Genomic DNA, 17,234 nt, shown 5'->3' with positions numbered 1-17,234 from the left:
AGGACTGGGTCTTGGGGTTCCCGGAAGTCGGCAGAAATTCCTACTGGGCGGGAGGGTTGGGGGGCGGCCCGAGGGGGCGGGAGAGGGTCCGGCCCATGCTGCGCCTGGGCTGCGACTGGTCCAGCCGGCGCAGGGTAGCAGGAAGCTCTCCACACACTCACCGGACCTGGGCTAGGACTGGGTCTGGGGTCGTGCCGATGGTCTTAAACCAGCAGTGTAGCAAACTGTGAACACTGCTTGGACCTTCGCAACTAGAATCTCCCTGGGGGCTGCCAAGCCCCTCCTCTACATGGATTCCACGTCCCCGTCCCCTAAACCCAGTTTCTTTTGGAGGCTTGTTCTATGCTCCAACTGCTTAAGGGCACCTCTATTTAGAGACCCAGTTAGCATTTCAAATCAAAGCTTCAAGAGCAAGATTGTTCAGCTGAGAGGCAGGGTCAGTTTACTGAAGGAAAGTTAAGTTCACTGCTGAATCTTAGGGAAGGTCTGCTATTGACTGGAGGAGAGAAGGAGAAAGCACGAGAACGGACAGAAAGGGCTCCGTTAACAGGTTGAATGGGAGCCAGGAGAAGACCAAGTTGCAAGTCCTTAAAAAACAATGATGATAAAAAAAAATTAGAAATGATACAGAATTTCACTAAATAAAACAATATCAACTTGACAGTATTTGTTGGATTGCACAGTGTGGGAAGACAGTTTCAGGGGAAGCTTGGGCCGTAATTCCAGAAGCTTTCAGAGTTATTTGTGCTTCAGGATGTCTTTTTTGGCTTACTACAGATTGGTTCCTAGCGATTTTAGTATCATCCACTTGCAAGAGGCACCTAAATAACCCATAGCACCTGGCAGAGGTGGGAACTAAACAGTCTTACTTTTCTTTTCTCCTACTCTTAACTACATAAAAATCCTTTATCAAGCCAAACTTGTCCCCTGCCAATGCCGCCGCCACCCCGCCGTCAGTTACCTCTCTGCTGTGTGCTTCGCACTTCTGCTAAAGCCCTGTATGGCTTTTCTTCGCTGCACTGATCTAGCAGTCACACTCCCAGAAGCCAGGAAGGCCCTGCATGGCTTGCTCACCACTTGCCTCACTTCTTTGCTGCGGCACCAGCCGCAGTCACCTGGGTGTCTGGCCGGCAGCGTCTACCTCTTGTCTTCTATGCCTTATTTTGGAGGTCTCATTTAGGACCATTGCCTGAAGTTGCAGTCTTTTCTGTTCCTCCTGTTACTCCTTTACTTTTTCTATGTCTATTATCATAATCTATATTATTATTGTTCTTTACTTTCTCTTATTATTTGTCCTTATGAGAATAAAAACTTCATAAGAAAAGCTTCTCAGTTTCATTCCTGTATCTCCAGGGTACACAGTTTTTGGCACATAATAAATGCTCAACAAATAACTGACCGATGGGCCAAAAATACCAAAAGCAAGTGATCAATTCATTCCTTTCCTCACTCACTCAACAAATATTTATTGAGTGGAGATATGTGCTGAGCTCTAGGAGGCAGACAGACAAAAACTTGAAAACCTAGAACAAAGAAAAAGGACGACGTCTTGGAGTAATCCTATGATGTACAGGAGCTTTCTGGTCAATAAGCACATTGCTATTTTATGTCACACATCATGGCAGTAAGCTGAGTGCTACCAAGTGAGCAGGCACTGTTTGCTTTGGGATGGATAAAAGCATGGAGAGCAAAGGACAGGGCAAGGGTGTAAGAAATATAGACAGGTAATTTGGTAGCGTTGTTATTCTGCAAAAGCTGGGGAGGAAAAGCCTTCTTGTGGACCTCATAACAGAAGGTAACATAACACTCACAGTCTGTTTTTAAAAGTACGGATATATTCATATATAGATATATGTGAATGTCCAACTGAGCGTGCTATTTCAAAACAACCCTGCAACAACGCTCTACAATTCTTCTATTGATATTACTAACAACCAAAACATTCATAAGTTTCCCTTCTTTCAACTGCAGTCTTAGATAATTTAAATAGAATAAGTCATTTCACTTCATATTTGATCCCAAATAATAATTCCTAGATTGACTTTCAGCCATCCTCAGCGAGGAATTTGAGGCACATCTGAGCAAAGATAGATCTTGATAACTACTGTGAAAGAGACAGCAAGCATTCATCTAAATAAATAGTTAAGCCTATTAGCCTGGTATCAATGGAAATGAGGTGTTCTAATAATGTAAGAATTGCTCAGGAAGATAAGCACAATAGGAAGAATGCACAGCAAACACCCTCTCATGTGTCTTCTATGTACAGAGAACAATACAAAACAAAAACCCCTGCCCGTAGAGGATTTGCATTCTTCTGGACTATAATAATACCAATATAAATGGGTTAGTCTCCTACAATAAAGATTATCTGATTTTATTTTTTATTTTATTTTTATTTAATTTTTTTTTGCGGAACCAGGGATTGAACTCAGGCCCTTGCGCTTGCCAGGGAAGCGCTTATTCTACTGAGCCATCTCCCCAGCCCAATTATCTGATTTTAAAACCCAAAATAAAAACACTAAAGCATGTGCTATATATCTCATATACACATTACAAACAAAAAGGATTTAGAAAAGATGAACAACAAGGTAAACGAAAACAAAAAGAAAGTAGGCACGGTTGTAATATTACTTACAGCTAAGATTAATTTAAGACAAATTAAATGAAAAATATCTCATAAAGTTGAGCCAACATGCTTCTTAGCATCCTCAGTGTCACCTAAGAAGGTATCTTTGCTTGTGGTAGTTCTCAAAAAATGTGATGATAAGGAAGAGAGAAGAAAAGTAAATGTGATTTTTCTCAGCAAAAATCTGTTATCAAATGCAGCTTGAGCCCCATCCCTACTCTCACTACTTGACTGACATTTTATGCAAGTCATTTAAGTAATTTGGAGTTCAGCTTAATCATTTATAAAATGAATTAGTGAGATCCAATGCCCTGGGGGTTGAATATGTCTAATCTTATAATTTCATTGATATAATATAAAGGGCAACGATGTTTCAAATATATACGGAATATTAACTTAAACATAAAATACTTTTGTACCGGGGATATAGCTCAGCAGCACAGCACCTGCCTGGTACGTGCAAAATCCTGAGTTAAATTCCTGGCACGAAAAATTTTGTAAGAAATTATTCTTGCGGGCCAGGGAGATAGCTCAGTAGAATAAGAACTTGTCTGGCAAGTGCAAGGGCCTGAATTCAATTCCTGGTTCAGCCAAAAACAAACAAACAAAAAAAATTATTCTCGATTGTACCTTTCATTTTTCAATGTCACAACCTCTTCCTGTGTCTGGTTCAGAAGAGTTTTAGTGATCTGAAGCTCATTTTCAGCAAGCTGAATTCTTGTTTTTACATCTTCTTCTTGCCTTTCTTTTATAGACAGTTCTTCCTGTAAAGTTTTATGTACCTGTTGGCAGGTCATTAAAGAGTCTTCTTTTTCTTTAAGCAACCTAGTGTGCCTAAAAAGGGACAACAAAAAAATCATGTCAGCTTGCATTAGATAATGATTTTTTTGGTTTTTTGCAGTACTGGGGATTAAACTCAGGACCCTGCGCTTGCCAGGCAGGTGCTTATTCTACTGAGCTATCTCCCCAGCCCATAATGTTGTAACATGCAGTAAAGATCATGGAAATCTTATCTGAAATTACATAACTTACAAAAATTAAACTGTAACTTTAAAAAATTAAAGATGTTAATATAAATAGTTCTATTAAGCAAGGCAAAAACTATAAGATATTATGAGCTTTAACATTAAAAAAGAAAATTATATTTAAATTAAAATACTTAAAATATGGCTTCAAATTTGATTTTAAAATTTGTAGTATCTACCGTGACTCAGAGATAATGGACTCAAACTTCAGTTTTCTAAGTTCTTTTTGACAGTCATCAGCTTCAGTAGATTTAATCCTAAAATAATACGAAAGTATTTCAAGTTAGTTAAAAATATAGATGTAAAGTATTTTTCAATATCATTAAGTCATCTGTAGAACGAATTCAACTTCATATTATTATTTCTTTAAAGAATTAAACATTCAGCCCATTTCTATAGTAGTTATATTAGCTCCTTTCAGATTTACATTTAAATAAAAAGAACGAACTCTGGGTATATTTTTAAAAAATGCAGAACAGCTCCGACAGACAAAGCAGAAAGCCAGCTCCCTCCGCGAGGGTGCAGGATGCTGACGAAGGCCGGCTCTGGAGGAACGCTGGCACTGGGATGGAGCAAGAGCGCAGTCAGGTTGTCTTTTCTTTTTTTTTATTTGGAAAATCAATTTTTATTAAAATGTTAGATAATATGCTACTCAATCTGCAAACATTTTAAAATAAAATATTTACTTGCTCTTATTTGCATTCATACAATTTTAAATACATAAATATTTAAATTTTTAGTAGTTAGCTGTATGATATTTTTGCCCTTAGTCGCATTCATACTTAGTTAAGTTTTAAGCTAGGTAAGTTACAATAATCTATTGTTTTTCATAATTTTATTGAGAAACAAATAGCAATTTGCAACAAATAGCAGTTTCAAATGAAATTGGTAAGACAGTTTCAATAATTAACACATTGCATACTGTCTTCCTAGTGGTTATTTGTTGTACGAGGCGCAGACTATTATGGACTACTGGACTATTTTGGAATATTTTGCTGAGTTCACACACCTATAATATTTAAATGACGGAACTAAACAATAAAAGGGGATACAGGTTGTCTTTAGAAATGACGGTAAGCCTGAGGGCAGGTCCCAGTAAGGACCGCAGAGGGAAACTAAAACCGTTCTGGCCCAGAAAAGCTGAGGACAGCACTTGGAGGAATCCGGGCTGCTGGGCGCAGAGGAGGACTGCAAACAGGCGGAGGGAGGGAGGAACGGACGCCAACCTGCACATACACTGGGCTGAGCCTCAGCCTCGCAAACCCACGGCGCAGACTTCGGAAAGGCTGGTTGCAAATCCAGGAGCTAGCTGCACTGAGACTGCGCTGCTACCCGAGGGACTGGATTTGTATCTTGAGGCCAAGCACGGTAATTGCCTGCTTAAGCCTATCCTTGCCATCGTCCACAACATTTTTGGGGGAGAAATAAAAGAGAATCCAGAATTTCCATAACAACGCAACACTCACAATAGCCACTAAAGTAAGAAATTAAGTATTTAACTGTATATAAAGAAATGCAAAGTATGAGGCATTCTCAAGAGAAAGCAAGTAAGGGACTGACTCTGAAAAGGGCTACATTTTGAAATTAGCAGGTAGGGTTTTTAAGGAGCAATTACAACTTTTCTCAAAGACATAAAGGAAAATTAAAAAGATGAGAAAATTTAGCGGAAAAAAAACTACATAGAACCAAACATTTGGCTTGATCTTATATGATTAAGTTTTATAACAACAATTATTTATTTGCTACAGGGTCTCCCTCTACAGCTCAGACTCATAGTGTTCCTCCTGTCTCAGCCTTCTCTACCCTGGGATTACAGGCATGTGCCACCATTTCCAATCTCAGTGACCAGGTTGGCGCACCTGAGGTAGGACTGGCACAGTATGGTACCAGGGATCAAACCCAGGTCTTTGAGCTTGCTAGGCAGGTACTTAGACTGCTGAGCTATCCCCCAACCCCAAGTTCTATAACAACCACCAAAATTTAATACATTAAGATTTACATCCTAATCTAATTTAGAATGTTCATTGATAATATTAAGTCATTTTCAGAACACATTCCATACACAGCAGGACAAAATATATCATTAGATTAAGAAAGATTTTAATTATTCAGGATGATTTTATTATTATTATTATTATTATTATTATTATTATTATTTGCAGAACCGGGGATTGAACTCAGGCCCTTGCACTTGCCAGGGGAGCGCTTATTCCACTGAGCCATCTCCCCGGCCCACCAGGATGATTTTAATTTGTGATAAATAATAAAAATTACAAATATGTAGATATTTAAAAACATTTGATTATAAAATTTAACAAATTTTAAGACAAATTTCATAAATCAAATATATAAATGTGATTAATTATTATAGGAAATCATTCTGCTAACTACCATTCAGGTAAAAAATGAAACTTTAGCAGATCCTCTATAAGCCTTTCATGATGTAAATCTAATCACTGCCAACTGTCTCCTCCCTAAAACTGACCATCCTCATGAATTTGATTGCAATCACTCTACCTTTTGAGTTTTATTTTCTAAATTTTATCCAGAAACAACATTTTATGCTCTTATTTTAATGTCTTAAATTTTTTTTATTTCCTTCATTGCCCCCCTTTTTACAAAATGGCTCCGTTAAGGTACTATACTGACATACAATAAACTGCAGATTTTAAAAATAAACAACTTGATAGGTATGATATATGTGTACACCATAAAACCCTCACCATAATTGGGTAGTATGTGAACATGCTCCTGATCTTGGCCTCTAGCACCAGTCCCCATCAACAGGAGCCAGGACTTTGTAGTGAAATAGCTGTTTGCAAGGCTGGGACAGAGTGGGTACATTTGAAGCATCGTGTCATGTCAGAAAGTAAAGGGGCTCAGATCAGAAAATAAGGAAGCACTTCTAAAAGGCCACAGGCTCAGATTCTAATACCGCAACAATTAGTTTGAGTAAGTCTTCTACTCACTGAGCCTGAGACAATCTGAGTACCCAGATCACTAAATATACATTATAAAACATTAAAGGACTGAAGGAGTCTACAAAATGAATGAATGAATGAATGAATGAATGAATGAATGAATGCTCTTGCTTATATTAGAGTGCTAAGAAGTAACAAAAGGGGAGGATGGTCTGGGATTGGGAAAATCACCACGCACTATAGTAAGAACTGGATTAGGCAAAAATCATTAGTAGTTGTGATATTTTGGTAAAAGGTAGGGAATATGCATTTGGACCCCTAATCAAATGAAATAAGACCCCTCATATGTCATGGAAAACTGAGCAATGCTGGACCAAGTGAACAAAACTGACCTCGCCAGTGAGGGATGTGCGGTTATTGCCAGCCTCTAGAGCTGAGGGCCTGAGGATGCATCACCTTGGTTGGAGCTCAGAGTACTGCACTCCTACAATCTGGCGCCTGGAGAGCCACAGATGCTGAAGCTCTACTGTGATATGCCCCTGTCTACTAAAAGACTGGACTGCCAAATAAGAAAATAATTACCTTTGATCCCTTCCTTGAATTTTCATTAACTAAATTCATATCTGAAGGAAGGAAGATTAAAGATTGAAACCACACCTGGGCAAATATTGCCACAAATGGACAATTATTGCTCATTTCCTGAAGCCATTCAATTCTCATAGGTGCCATTTATTGTCTGAGCATCAACCCATTCATACACCTAACATCAAAATTTTCCTGTTCCCCACCTCCCTCTCCTCTCCTAAGCAAGGTATAGGGTAGTTACGCTCCTGTGACTATCCTTGTGCACATTAATTACTCATCGGTCAGGAGTTCACTTCAAAGGACCAAAGAGAGCTTTTCCTGTGCCCCTAAGCCATCAGCATGGATTTCTCCTGAGGATATGTTCCCTTAATCCAATCAAGGGAAAATGTTAGAGCAATATTTCATTTTGAAAAAGTGTAAAGAATTGGACACACATGTTAAATAATCACATTATTTCTCTGGTATGAGAAACTGAAAGGGTAAAGGGGGACCAAAATGTATAACAAATATTGGGATATAGGTAGAAAATGTTCAAATGGGAGGGGATCAAGAGAATGGGAGTGGGAACCAAAGGAAGGAAGAAAGGGAAAGAAAAGAAGAGAATAGAAGGAAAAATCTGGAAACAAAGCTTTTATAAATAAGGAATGGGTTGGGGGATGGGAAAAAAAAGAATCCAGGTATGCTATATACAGGTATAAATTCCATATGATGAATGTGATCATTATGTATATCTAAAATGTACCAACAAAATTAATTTTTGACAAGCATACAGGGGCTCTGCATCCTTCAAAAACATTAAAGCTATAAAGAGACAAAGAAACACTATGAAAATATTCCTGATTAAATCAGGTTAAAGAAATGTCTAATAGACCCTGGACTGGATGCTATAGTACAAGAGAAAATATTCTTTTTTGCATATCAGGGATAGAACTCAGGACCTTGCGCTTGCCAGGCAGGTGCTTATGCCACTGAGCTATCTCCCCAGCTCCCCTACAAGAGAAAATGCTATGAAGGACATCAGTACAGCAACTGACAACATTGAAAATTAATGGTAAATTAGAGTATTACAGTATATGTAAATAGATGATATTGGTTATTCAACTGTAGCTATGTAAACTCTCTCTGTCCTGAGGTATCTAGGGGTAAAGGGCCATGCTGTATACAACTTATCCTCAGATGGCTCAGGAAGAAAAAGTGTACTTATGTGCCTTGAGCGGAGTTTGCAGAGACAGAGATGGGGAGAAGCAAAGAACAAAACCAAGGAACACAAGTAAAAAAAAATGGGCTAAATGTTAATGTGAATCTGGACAAGGACAACCTGGGTGCGCTCTCAACTGTTATCTTAACAATACATTTGAAGTGGATATTTACAAACACTGCTGAGATTGTAAATCCTATTGAAGAGCAATGAGTTATAATGTTTTAAAAAACTTAAAAATACTCATGTTTCAGCCTAACAAAAATTACTCCAAGGCAATAACTATATGAGTAGAAGGATTTGTCTACATGAGTTTTCAAAGTGTCTTAAAGTGAAATGTTTGGCCATTCTAAAAATAAGAGATTCTGGTTAGGATATGATACAGCCTTTAATAATTATGTAGAATTGTATCATACAATGATGTGGGAAAACATCCAGAAAATATCATTAAGTGAAAAAAGTTTGTAAAATAGGACATAAAGTATGATGCCAATTATGCTAAAAAGTATTCATGACTTTAAAAATGGACTAGAAGGATATATCTCAGCATAACTGTGACCTTTAGAAATATATTCCTATATTTTGCAAATTTGATCTATATGCTTTGAAATAAAATGTTACTTTAAAAAAATGCCTTCAAATGCAGTAGTCCAAACACAACTTCCACAGTATCTTCAGATTACAAATACACAGCATACAAATACAAGAGCAGCAGCAGCAGAATGCCTCTAGTACTTATTTTACTACTTAAAAGTGGTTATTATTTAAATAACCAATCTTGGCTGCATTTTTTCAAAAACAAAGCCTGTGATTTCTAAATAGAGCCTGCCGTCCCAAGAACTTTACCCTGCTCTTCTCAGGCTCGCCCGTGGCAGTTGAGACACTTTCTTTGGTCTGCCCTGCACAGCCAATTGTTATCTTCCCCTTCATTAGAACTGGAAGAGTTGCAGGGAATAAAAAGAATGCCTGCATCTCTTTAAGTGCTATATTCTTTCTTTTACTCTCAGCAAATACTGTTAATCCTTTTCTCTTCAATTGCTATGAACAAGGCTTCAGAAAGGCCCCTGCTGCTCCTGCCAATCAGAGCAAAGGAAATAAAATGAAATAAATGGATATTTTCCTCTAATTTGAAAAGCAATGGCCCATACTATTCCACTCTTTTATATGAAATAGGCATGCTTAAACTGCTTCCTTGATACTACCACTTTGCTGACTAAATGGCATTTCAAATTGAACAGACCAAAAAACATTTTTTAATTCCTCCAGATCGTGTGTGTGTGTGTGTGTGTGTGCGCGCGCGCAGATTTTTCTATTTTAATGAATATACTCAATACAATAACACTAACACATAATAATTTATATAGCTCATGTATTTCTTGGAGCAACCCTAGTCCCATGTTTTCTGAAAAAAACTGAGACTAAAGAGATCAATAACCTTCCTAAGGTGATACAACTTCTAAGGAGCACTGCTGGGATTTGAGCTCTAGCAGACTGGATCTCATGGCTGGGCTTTTGCTCACTATATCTTTCAACTGTCTAACCTGACACCTAAAAACTCCCCATTGTTCTTTACGTTTACTTCCAGGCTGCCTCCTCCCCAGCCCCACTTGCTCCATCAGAAAACACTGCAGGGGGCACTCTGGCAGGTCTCTCTCCATCTCCCACTAGAGCCTTGGGTCACACCAAGGCCACTTCTCATGTGCTCCGTCTCCCTCCTGCTCCTCACCCCCACTGCAGTGCATGCTCCGAAAGGCATTCACAGTAACCTTTGAGCACAGATTGTTCTCTGCCTAAGATCCTCTCACGGCTTTCCACTGCTCTCCGAATGAATGCAGGCTCTCATGGAAACACTGTGGGTTAATTTCTTTTTGCTATTATAGCATATGACAATAAACTTAGTGTTTAAAGGGACACAAATTTTTATTTTACAATTCTGGAGGCCAAGTTCTAAAGTCAAGGTGTAACTAGGCTGTGTTCTTTCTGCCAGTTTTACTTCATCTCTTTTACTACCTTCTAGAGATCCTCTGAATTTCTCGGCTTGTGGCCTCACTCTGCCTTCTTCAGATCATGCTGTTGCAAGCTCTACCTCCATCTTCACGTCTACTATACATACCTCCCACCGTCAGTCCCAGATCAATGTCTGGGGTACCACATAAGTGTACGTAACTCTCATGCAGTAGTCTAAAGTCATGCCACAACCCCGTGTCATTCATCTCATTCTACTCTAACAAGACGGATGAAGACAGTATAAGATATTTTGAGAAAAACCATATTCATACAAGTCTTATTATATTGTTAATAGTTGTTTTATTTTATAGTTGTTAACCTCTTATGATGCCTAATTTATAAAGGAAACTATATCATAAGTATGTTTGTATAGGAAAGAGGACAGAGGGCTGGTCCTATCTGTGGTTTTAGGCCTTCGCTGGGTCTTGGAACATATGCCCTGCACATGAAAGGAGAGGGATACTCTATTCATTAGAAACTGGCAAATTTCCAATCATTTTAAGTGACTTTTGTTTTCTTTATTATATACATGAAAATGAACACATCCACACTGTAAACTAAGCCATATGTAAATGTACACATGAAACGTCACATTTTCATGCCTACAGGTAACCGCTAAGATCATGCCAAACATTTATTCAATATATTCAAACTTATATATATGTGTGTATACATTCATACACAATTTTATTATGAAAGGAATCACTTTTGTGATCATATTTTTATCACTCAAATTTCTAGTAATTTTTTTCATAATGGTCCATTTTTCTTTTAATGTTTATAGTCTTTGGCATACTCTGGAAGACAACAATTATTTTATTTAAGTGTCTTTGTTCCTGGTTGCCAATTTCCTAAGCTTTTAATGTTTAAAGGATCAAACAATAATTGAAAATGATAAAAAATATAATTATTATGTACTGGAAACATATACCAATATAAAAAGGTTTTCTGTGTAAATTCTAAGCCACTTTTTTGGGGAAGAATTTTTCCTCACACATCTAGTAATGTTTTGTCGTATGTGTTCAATCTCAACCTTCAGAGTTACTGCCTGTCTGAACTTCTCTTTATTTTGGCCTAGGCTGTTTTTGGAAGTTGTAGTGAAAAGGCAGACCCTGGTACCCGGTGGAGGCCCTGAGTTTTGTCTTGGGCTATGGGAACCCCAGATCTCCTGGGGTCCAAAAGCTACCAGGTTTTCCAGTTCCAGCCCCCACATTTACAGCTTGGGCCTGGTAGGTGTCAAACTAGGTGCCAGGGCTGGCTCATTGAAGGGGGTTTGGTGATGGGCCAGTTGGCTTAAATGTTTCAAATGTGATTCCTCAGAGTGTGTTCCACTGGACCACCTACATCAGAATCTTGGGGCGTCATTAAAAGTGTAATGGCTTGGTGCCAAGTGTAAACTTAGTATATATCTGTAGAGATGTAATGTGGTCCTGGGGTTGAGTCTGTTGGGGAGGTAATAATGGAATACATTCAAGAACTCTTATACAGGTTGAAGTTTAAGAACCAATATTCCCATGATCTATTAGGTCCATTTTCTTGCCTTTGTTATTTATTTATTTATTTATTTATTTATTTATTTATTTGGTATGTAGTACAGGGTCTATAGGGTCTCATCACACAGATCCAACTCATAGCCTGTTTACAACCTCCTAAGCACTGAGATTACAGGCACACACCACCACCATGCCCAGTCTCAATGGTGGTCTCAGTGCGCTGTAGGGGGGCGCACTGCATGATGGGGATCAAACCCTGGCTCCTGCATCTGCCTAAACAGGTACTTTAATCTGCTGGGCTATCTGGCCAGCTCCTTCTTGCCTTTGTTGTAATCAGTTCTGGGAAACTTCTGCCTTTTCCATGTCCACAGAACTGCTTTCCTCTGACTTACAGCCCCATGCTGTCCATCCTTTGCGTATCCTTTTTATGCATTGTCTTTCAGCAATTTCTAAAAGTTTCTCACCATTGATGGCAGTCATCTTGTTAACTTTATCTTTATCCTGATATACTGTACTCACATAACTTCATATATATATATATATATATATATATATATATATATATGAAAGCAATAAAGGTATATTTCATATCTAGGCAGACACTTAAAAGCAAAAAACTACTTTATAGCCTTCCTTTCAAATTATTTGAAAAAATCTTCACCTAATTAACCTAGATGTTATGATATTTAAGAATAAGATGTGTGGGAAACTGTGTGGACTTTTCAGGGCATCACTAATGCTCCGCCGCTCGGTGAACCTCGTGGTTAGCATCTAGCCTTGCACTACAGCCGTGCTCCTGCTACGAGTCCCAGGTACTACCCACTTGGGGCAAGACCTCCTGGGACTGAGCTAAGCTATGCAGAGTACTCCCTTTACCGGTGCTGCTCTTACTAAAGAAAAGGTAAAGGTTTCTCTGGAGACAGAAGGAGAAGGCCATTGAGAGGCTTGTGGGAAGTTCCCCCATTTTTAGGAACACATCGGGCTTCATTTGGCACTGCATCCATCCTGATTGCAAGGGGCCTTGCAGTGCTGAGACAGATGGAACATCAGGACACTTAGGGACACTCTGAGCCTCTGGGACAGTACCCAGCCTCCGTCCCCTGTGGACATGGCCTTGCTTCTGCTACTTGTAGTTCAAGGTATCCTAACTGATAAATATTTACTTTCAAATCTATAACAATGTCTATAAACTATAGAAAACTTTTTCTTAAAAACCTTAGGGACCCCCCAAGTCTATCCATTTATAGACTATCTCTTTTCCTTACATCAAAATCTACAAAACTTATATTCAAATGTCAAAAATCTTTTAATAAAAAGTTATCTTCAATTGAACAGGTAAAAACTCCTATTCCTATTTCCAGCCTCCATAAAAGGTAAGGACTAAAAATGTAAATAAATTTGATTTTGTAGCATTCTTTAATTTCTCGCACTCAGGGGCTGGGGTTATAGCTCAGCTGCAGGACACCCTCCTGCCAAGTGCAAAGTTCTTAGTTCAATTCCCAGTAACTGTCTCCCCCACCAAAAAAAGAACAAAATGAAACAAAAACATGTCCTCTAATTCTAGAACTCCAGGGCCTGTAGAGATAGCTCAGTAGAATAAGTGCCTGCCGAGCAAGTGCAGGGTCCTGAGTTCAATCCCCAGTACCGCAAAAAACAAAACAAAACTCCAAAAAGATTGTGTATACAGTAAAACTTCAATTTACTAAGAAACCTGTGTGTCAAGAGTTTTTATTAAATTATTTTGACTTCAAAGTTAGTCATTAAAAAATGGCTAAGTCATAAATTTGGCTCTAACTCATTGAAAAATAGTATTTACTCACTACCGGAGACTTCCTAACTTAATAGCCCTAGATTCTCACTTCCAATGCCCACACTCCCTGACTTATTCTTAGCAGTGAAGGAATAGAGGGAGTACAGATGGAAAAGCAGGAGACAGGAAGAGCTAGACAGAGGGGCTAGAGCTGGCATGGAAATAGGTCCCTCATCTTGAGAGACACTGTAAGGTGCTCTGTATTTCATCGCTCACATTTCCTGAGAACAGGAAGGTCTATTTTTTGACTATAAGAAGTGGTGGGAGCAGCTGAAACTGGAAATTGGCCCCGTGTGGGAGGGCAAGATGAAGCCTCATTGCCTAAAACAGTCAAGCTACCTCAGTCTTGAGAAGAACATCCTGTCTGGACACTGTGGGCTATTAGTTGCTAGGAAAACTTGTGTCTTGCAACTTTGTAAAAGTATAAATAAATGTCCCTGCTATTGTTTAGGGGCCCTTTGCCTATTGGCATAGCCCACTACCTGACCTCAACTAAATCCTCTCCCTGTTTTCTCCTGGAGGCCACTGAGAGACCAACAGATCCCTATATTTGGCACCTGCAACAGGGACCGAGGTAAGGAGGTATTGATAAGTGAGAGGAAGTTCCCCAGAAGTTTGAAGGCAAGAGAGTTGGGGAACAGATTGGTGGGTCACTAGTTAGCACTGGAGTGTTATGTTGACAATTATCAGGTGAAAAGCATGAGGCAGGAGGTCTATTGACCTTCAAAATTATATAAAAAATAAGCTTTAAACAGAGAAATAGGTTTAAGAAAAGCCAAAAAGCAATTGTCAGAAGTTGCAGCTAGTGTATTATTACATTATTACTTTTTTACATGTCATGATTTCTGCTGGATGGTTAAAACTAAGTTAAAGTGATATAAATAAAATTTTAACTTTTTGCTATGTAACAAGGTCAGTTAAAACTCTTTAGGATTTACTTCAGAACCATATTTAACACCTCTTAGATCTTTTGTCAGTATCAGCCATCTGGATGAATCACGGCCACTGCTTGACCAATTAATTTTCTGTGAAAGCTTAAGAGATATTTTCTCTCTAGGTGACTCCCCTTAGACACATGATATATTGTTGATCACGCTGCTGTCTCCCATAATCTCCTTGATCAGAAAAGTAGGGACTCAACTGAGTTACAGGATGTCACAGCAGAGGTTTGCTTATATCCTGAGTCTTCACTGACCTTGAAGAGCAGCCAAAATATTGGCTGTCCTTTTAGCCCATCTATCTGCCTAACTTTTGTTCTCCAAACTTTAGTTGTTAAACATTCAGAAGAAAAGCTTAGACATTGCCCTGAATGGAGGCAGTAAGGTTAATATTACACTATCTACCTGAATATCAAACACCTTTGAATAAAATGGAACTGTTATTTCTAACAACCATGGATATTATAATGTTTAAATCCATGTAGAATGTTAAAAGACAACAATTACGTATTTTACACAGAAATTTACAAATAAAAAATTATATACAGTGAGACAATCCTCATGACATTTTGTGACACTATTTTTATCTTGAAGATGGAAACAGTCTCTCAGAACAATTTTTTCCTCTCTCTAATTGAGCAAAACTACAGGGTTTAAGCTCTGTCTGCTCTACCTTTGCTCCACCCTCCTTGTCCCATTTGATTTTAAAACAGTATTACATGGTAAGTCCTTTATGGTAGTCTTAAAATGTACAATAATGTAAAAACTTTTCTTTAGGTGTAGTTATAATGAACCACTATGTTTTCTGCTTTTCTGCTAAGCTCTATTGCTTGGCAAATGGCCTTTTGTATTTCTCCCAGCGGGCAACCTAGCACCTTTGTAGCTGCACTACCTGAAGGCCATCCACACTTGCATTTGAAAAGCCCTTTAAAATGTTTTCCTTTAATTAAGTAATTTTATTCTTTAACCCAATACTTTTTCTTTTTTAATAATTTCAAAATTTTTATCAAAGAAAGAATGACTAGTTGGTGATATGAGGGTCTGGAGTTATTTAAATAGTTTTGAGTAGATTGGATTATAACTTTGATTTTTCTCTCTATAATCAGCATTAATGACACCAAGCAAACCCTGGAGACCTCTTTGTATTGAGGCTCTGCTTCTTGTTGCTTTTTTAAAAAAGTGTATGGCCTCAGTGCTGGTGAGCTGCTAGTACTTAGAATGGGCTCCTTCACCCGTACACCCTCTTCCCAAGCCACATGGGCTATGGCCCTGTAGCCACAGCTACTGTGTGCAGCCATTGCGTGTGCCAGCATCGCTGTGGCTCCAACTGCTAAATGTTGTGGTTTTGCTCAGACACACTATCTTGTGTCTAATACACTTTCACTGCCAGCTGCATAGCCAACTCCAAAGTCACGGTGAGCCACAGTCATGACCCTCCTTAGCACTAGGCACACAGGCCTGTGGTTGGTGGCTCGTGCCTACCTCTGCAGCTGGACCTGGTGCCCAGATGCACAAGTGGCTGAGAGATCCCAGCTGGGTCATCCTAGGACCAGCACACAGGCCCCTCCCTGAGACCTGTTTGTGCCCCTCTCCCTGGCAGACTACACCATCTGCAACCAACTGCTCTCACTTTAGAACAAAAATTATATACAGTGAGACAATCCTCATGACATTTTGTGACACTATTTTTATCTTGAGGATGGAAACAGTCTCTCAGAACAATTTTTTCCTCTCTCTAATTGAGCAAAGCTACAGGGTTTAAGCTCTGTCTGCTCTACCTTTGCTCTACCCTCCTTGTCCCATTTGATTTTAAAACAGTATTACATGGTAAGTCCTTTATGGTAGTCTTAAAATGTACAATAAATACAGGCACGAAGAAAACACTAAACATTTTTATATACATCTATATATTTATGAACATCTATGGTTCTTGAAACTCTGTCCCATTTTAATTCAACATAACTTTTTCCTTTTTGGCTTTTCTTAAACCTATTTCTCTGTTTAAAGCTTATTTTTTATATAATTTTGAAGGTCAATAGACCTCCTGCCTCATGCTTTGTCCCCTCACATGACTGGGTTTGCCCTAGCAGGCACTTAAACAACTGAGCTAACCTGTAAGCCTCCAGTTTTTATTGTTTTAAAAAAATCAAAACTTTTGCTACAAATTATCCACGTATATATTAATTTGATAGGTCATTTTTGAATTTGTTTCTCTTTATGTTGTTCAGTATCTTATTAAATATATTGCTCTTAGGAATAGTCTGTGGTCAACACAAACATTTGGTTATTAATGTTCTAAATATTTATAATACTTAGGGAGTTTATCCTTGTAAATACAGGAACTGAAAATCAGAGCTATCAGATTACATATTACAAAGCAAAAGAATTTATTTACTTTTAAAAGAACATGTGCATCCTACTTTAGTGTTACAATTACAGATATAGGGGCTGGTGAGATGGCTCAGTGGTCTAAAGCAACTACTTAGAACAAGCTTAGCAAAGCACAGGGACCACAGTTCAATCCCCTAGCACCACATGCCAGCCAGCCCCACCCCCAGGTGGGCTGAGCTGGCCACACACACACACACACACACACACACACACACACACACACAAATAAATAAAATAAAT

General features: G+C 38.6%; 1 protein-coding gene across 1 annotated transcript in view; it reads right to left on the bottom strand.

Moving 5' to 3' along the window:
- Lekr1 (leucine, glutamate and lysine rich 1) overlaps positions 1 to 17,234 on the bottom strand; it is a 226,827-nt gene that overhangs the window by 77,211 nt on the left and 132,382 nt on the right. Inside the window, exons 9-10 of the mRNA XM_004639862.2 lie at positions 3,831 to 3,908; positions 3,257 to 3,460 (exon numbers count right to left, since the gene is read on the bottom strand). Coding sequence (XP_004639919.1) covers positions 3,257 to 3,460; positions 3,831 to 3,908 — 282 coding nt within the window. The remainder of the gene's footprint in view (positions 1 to 3,256; positions 3,461 to 3,830; positions 3,909 to 17,234) is intronic.

Source organism: Octodon degus, unplaced genomic scaffold (genome assembly GCF_000260255.1).
Source record: "Octodon degus isolate 3935 unplaced genomic scaffold, OctDeg1.0 scaffold00115, whole genome shotgun sequence".
NCBI lineage: Eukaryota > Metazoa > Chordata > Mammalia > Rodentia > Octodontidae > Octodon > Octodon degus.
The sequence above is the reverse complement of the archived record's forward strand: the minus strand, read 5'-3'. Positions and strand labels throughout refer to the sequence as shown.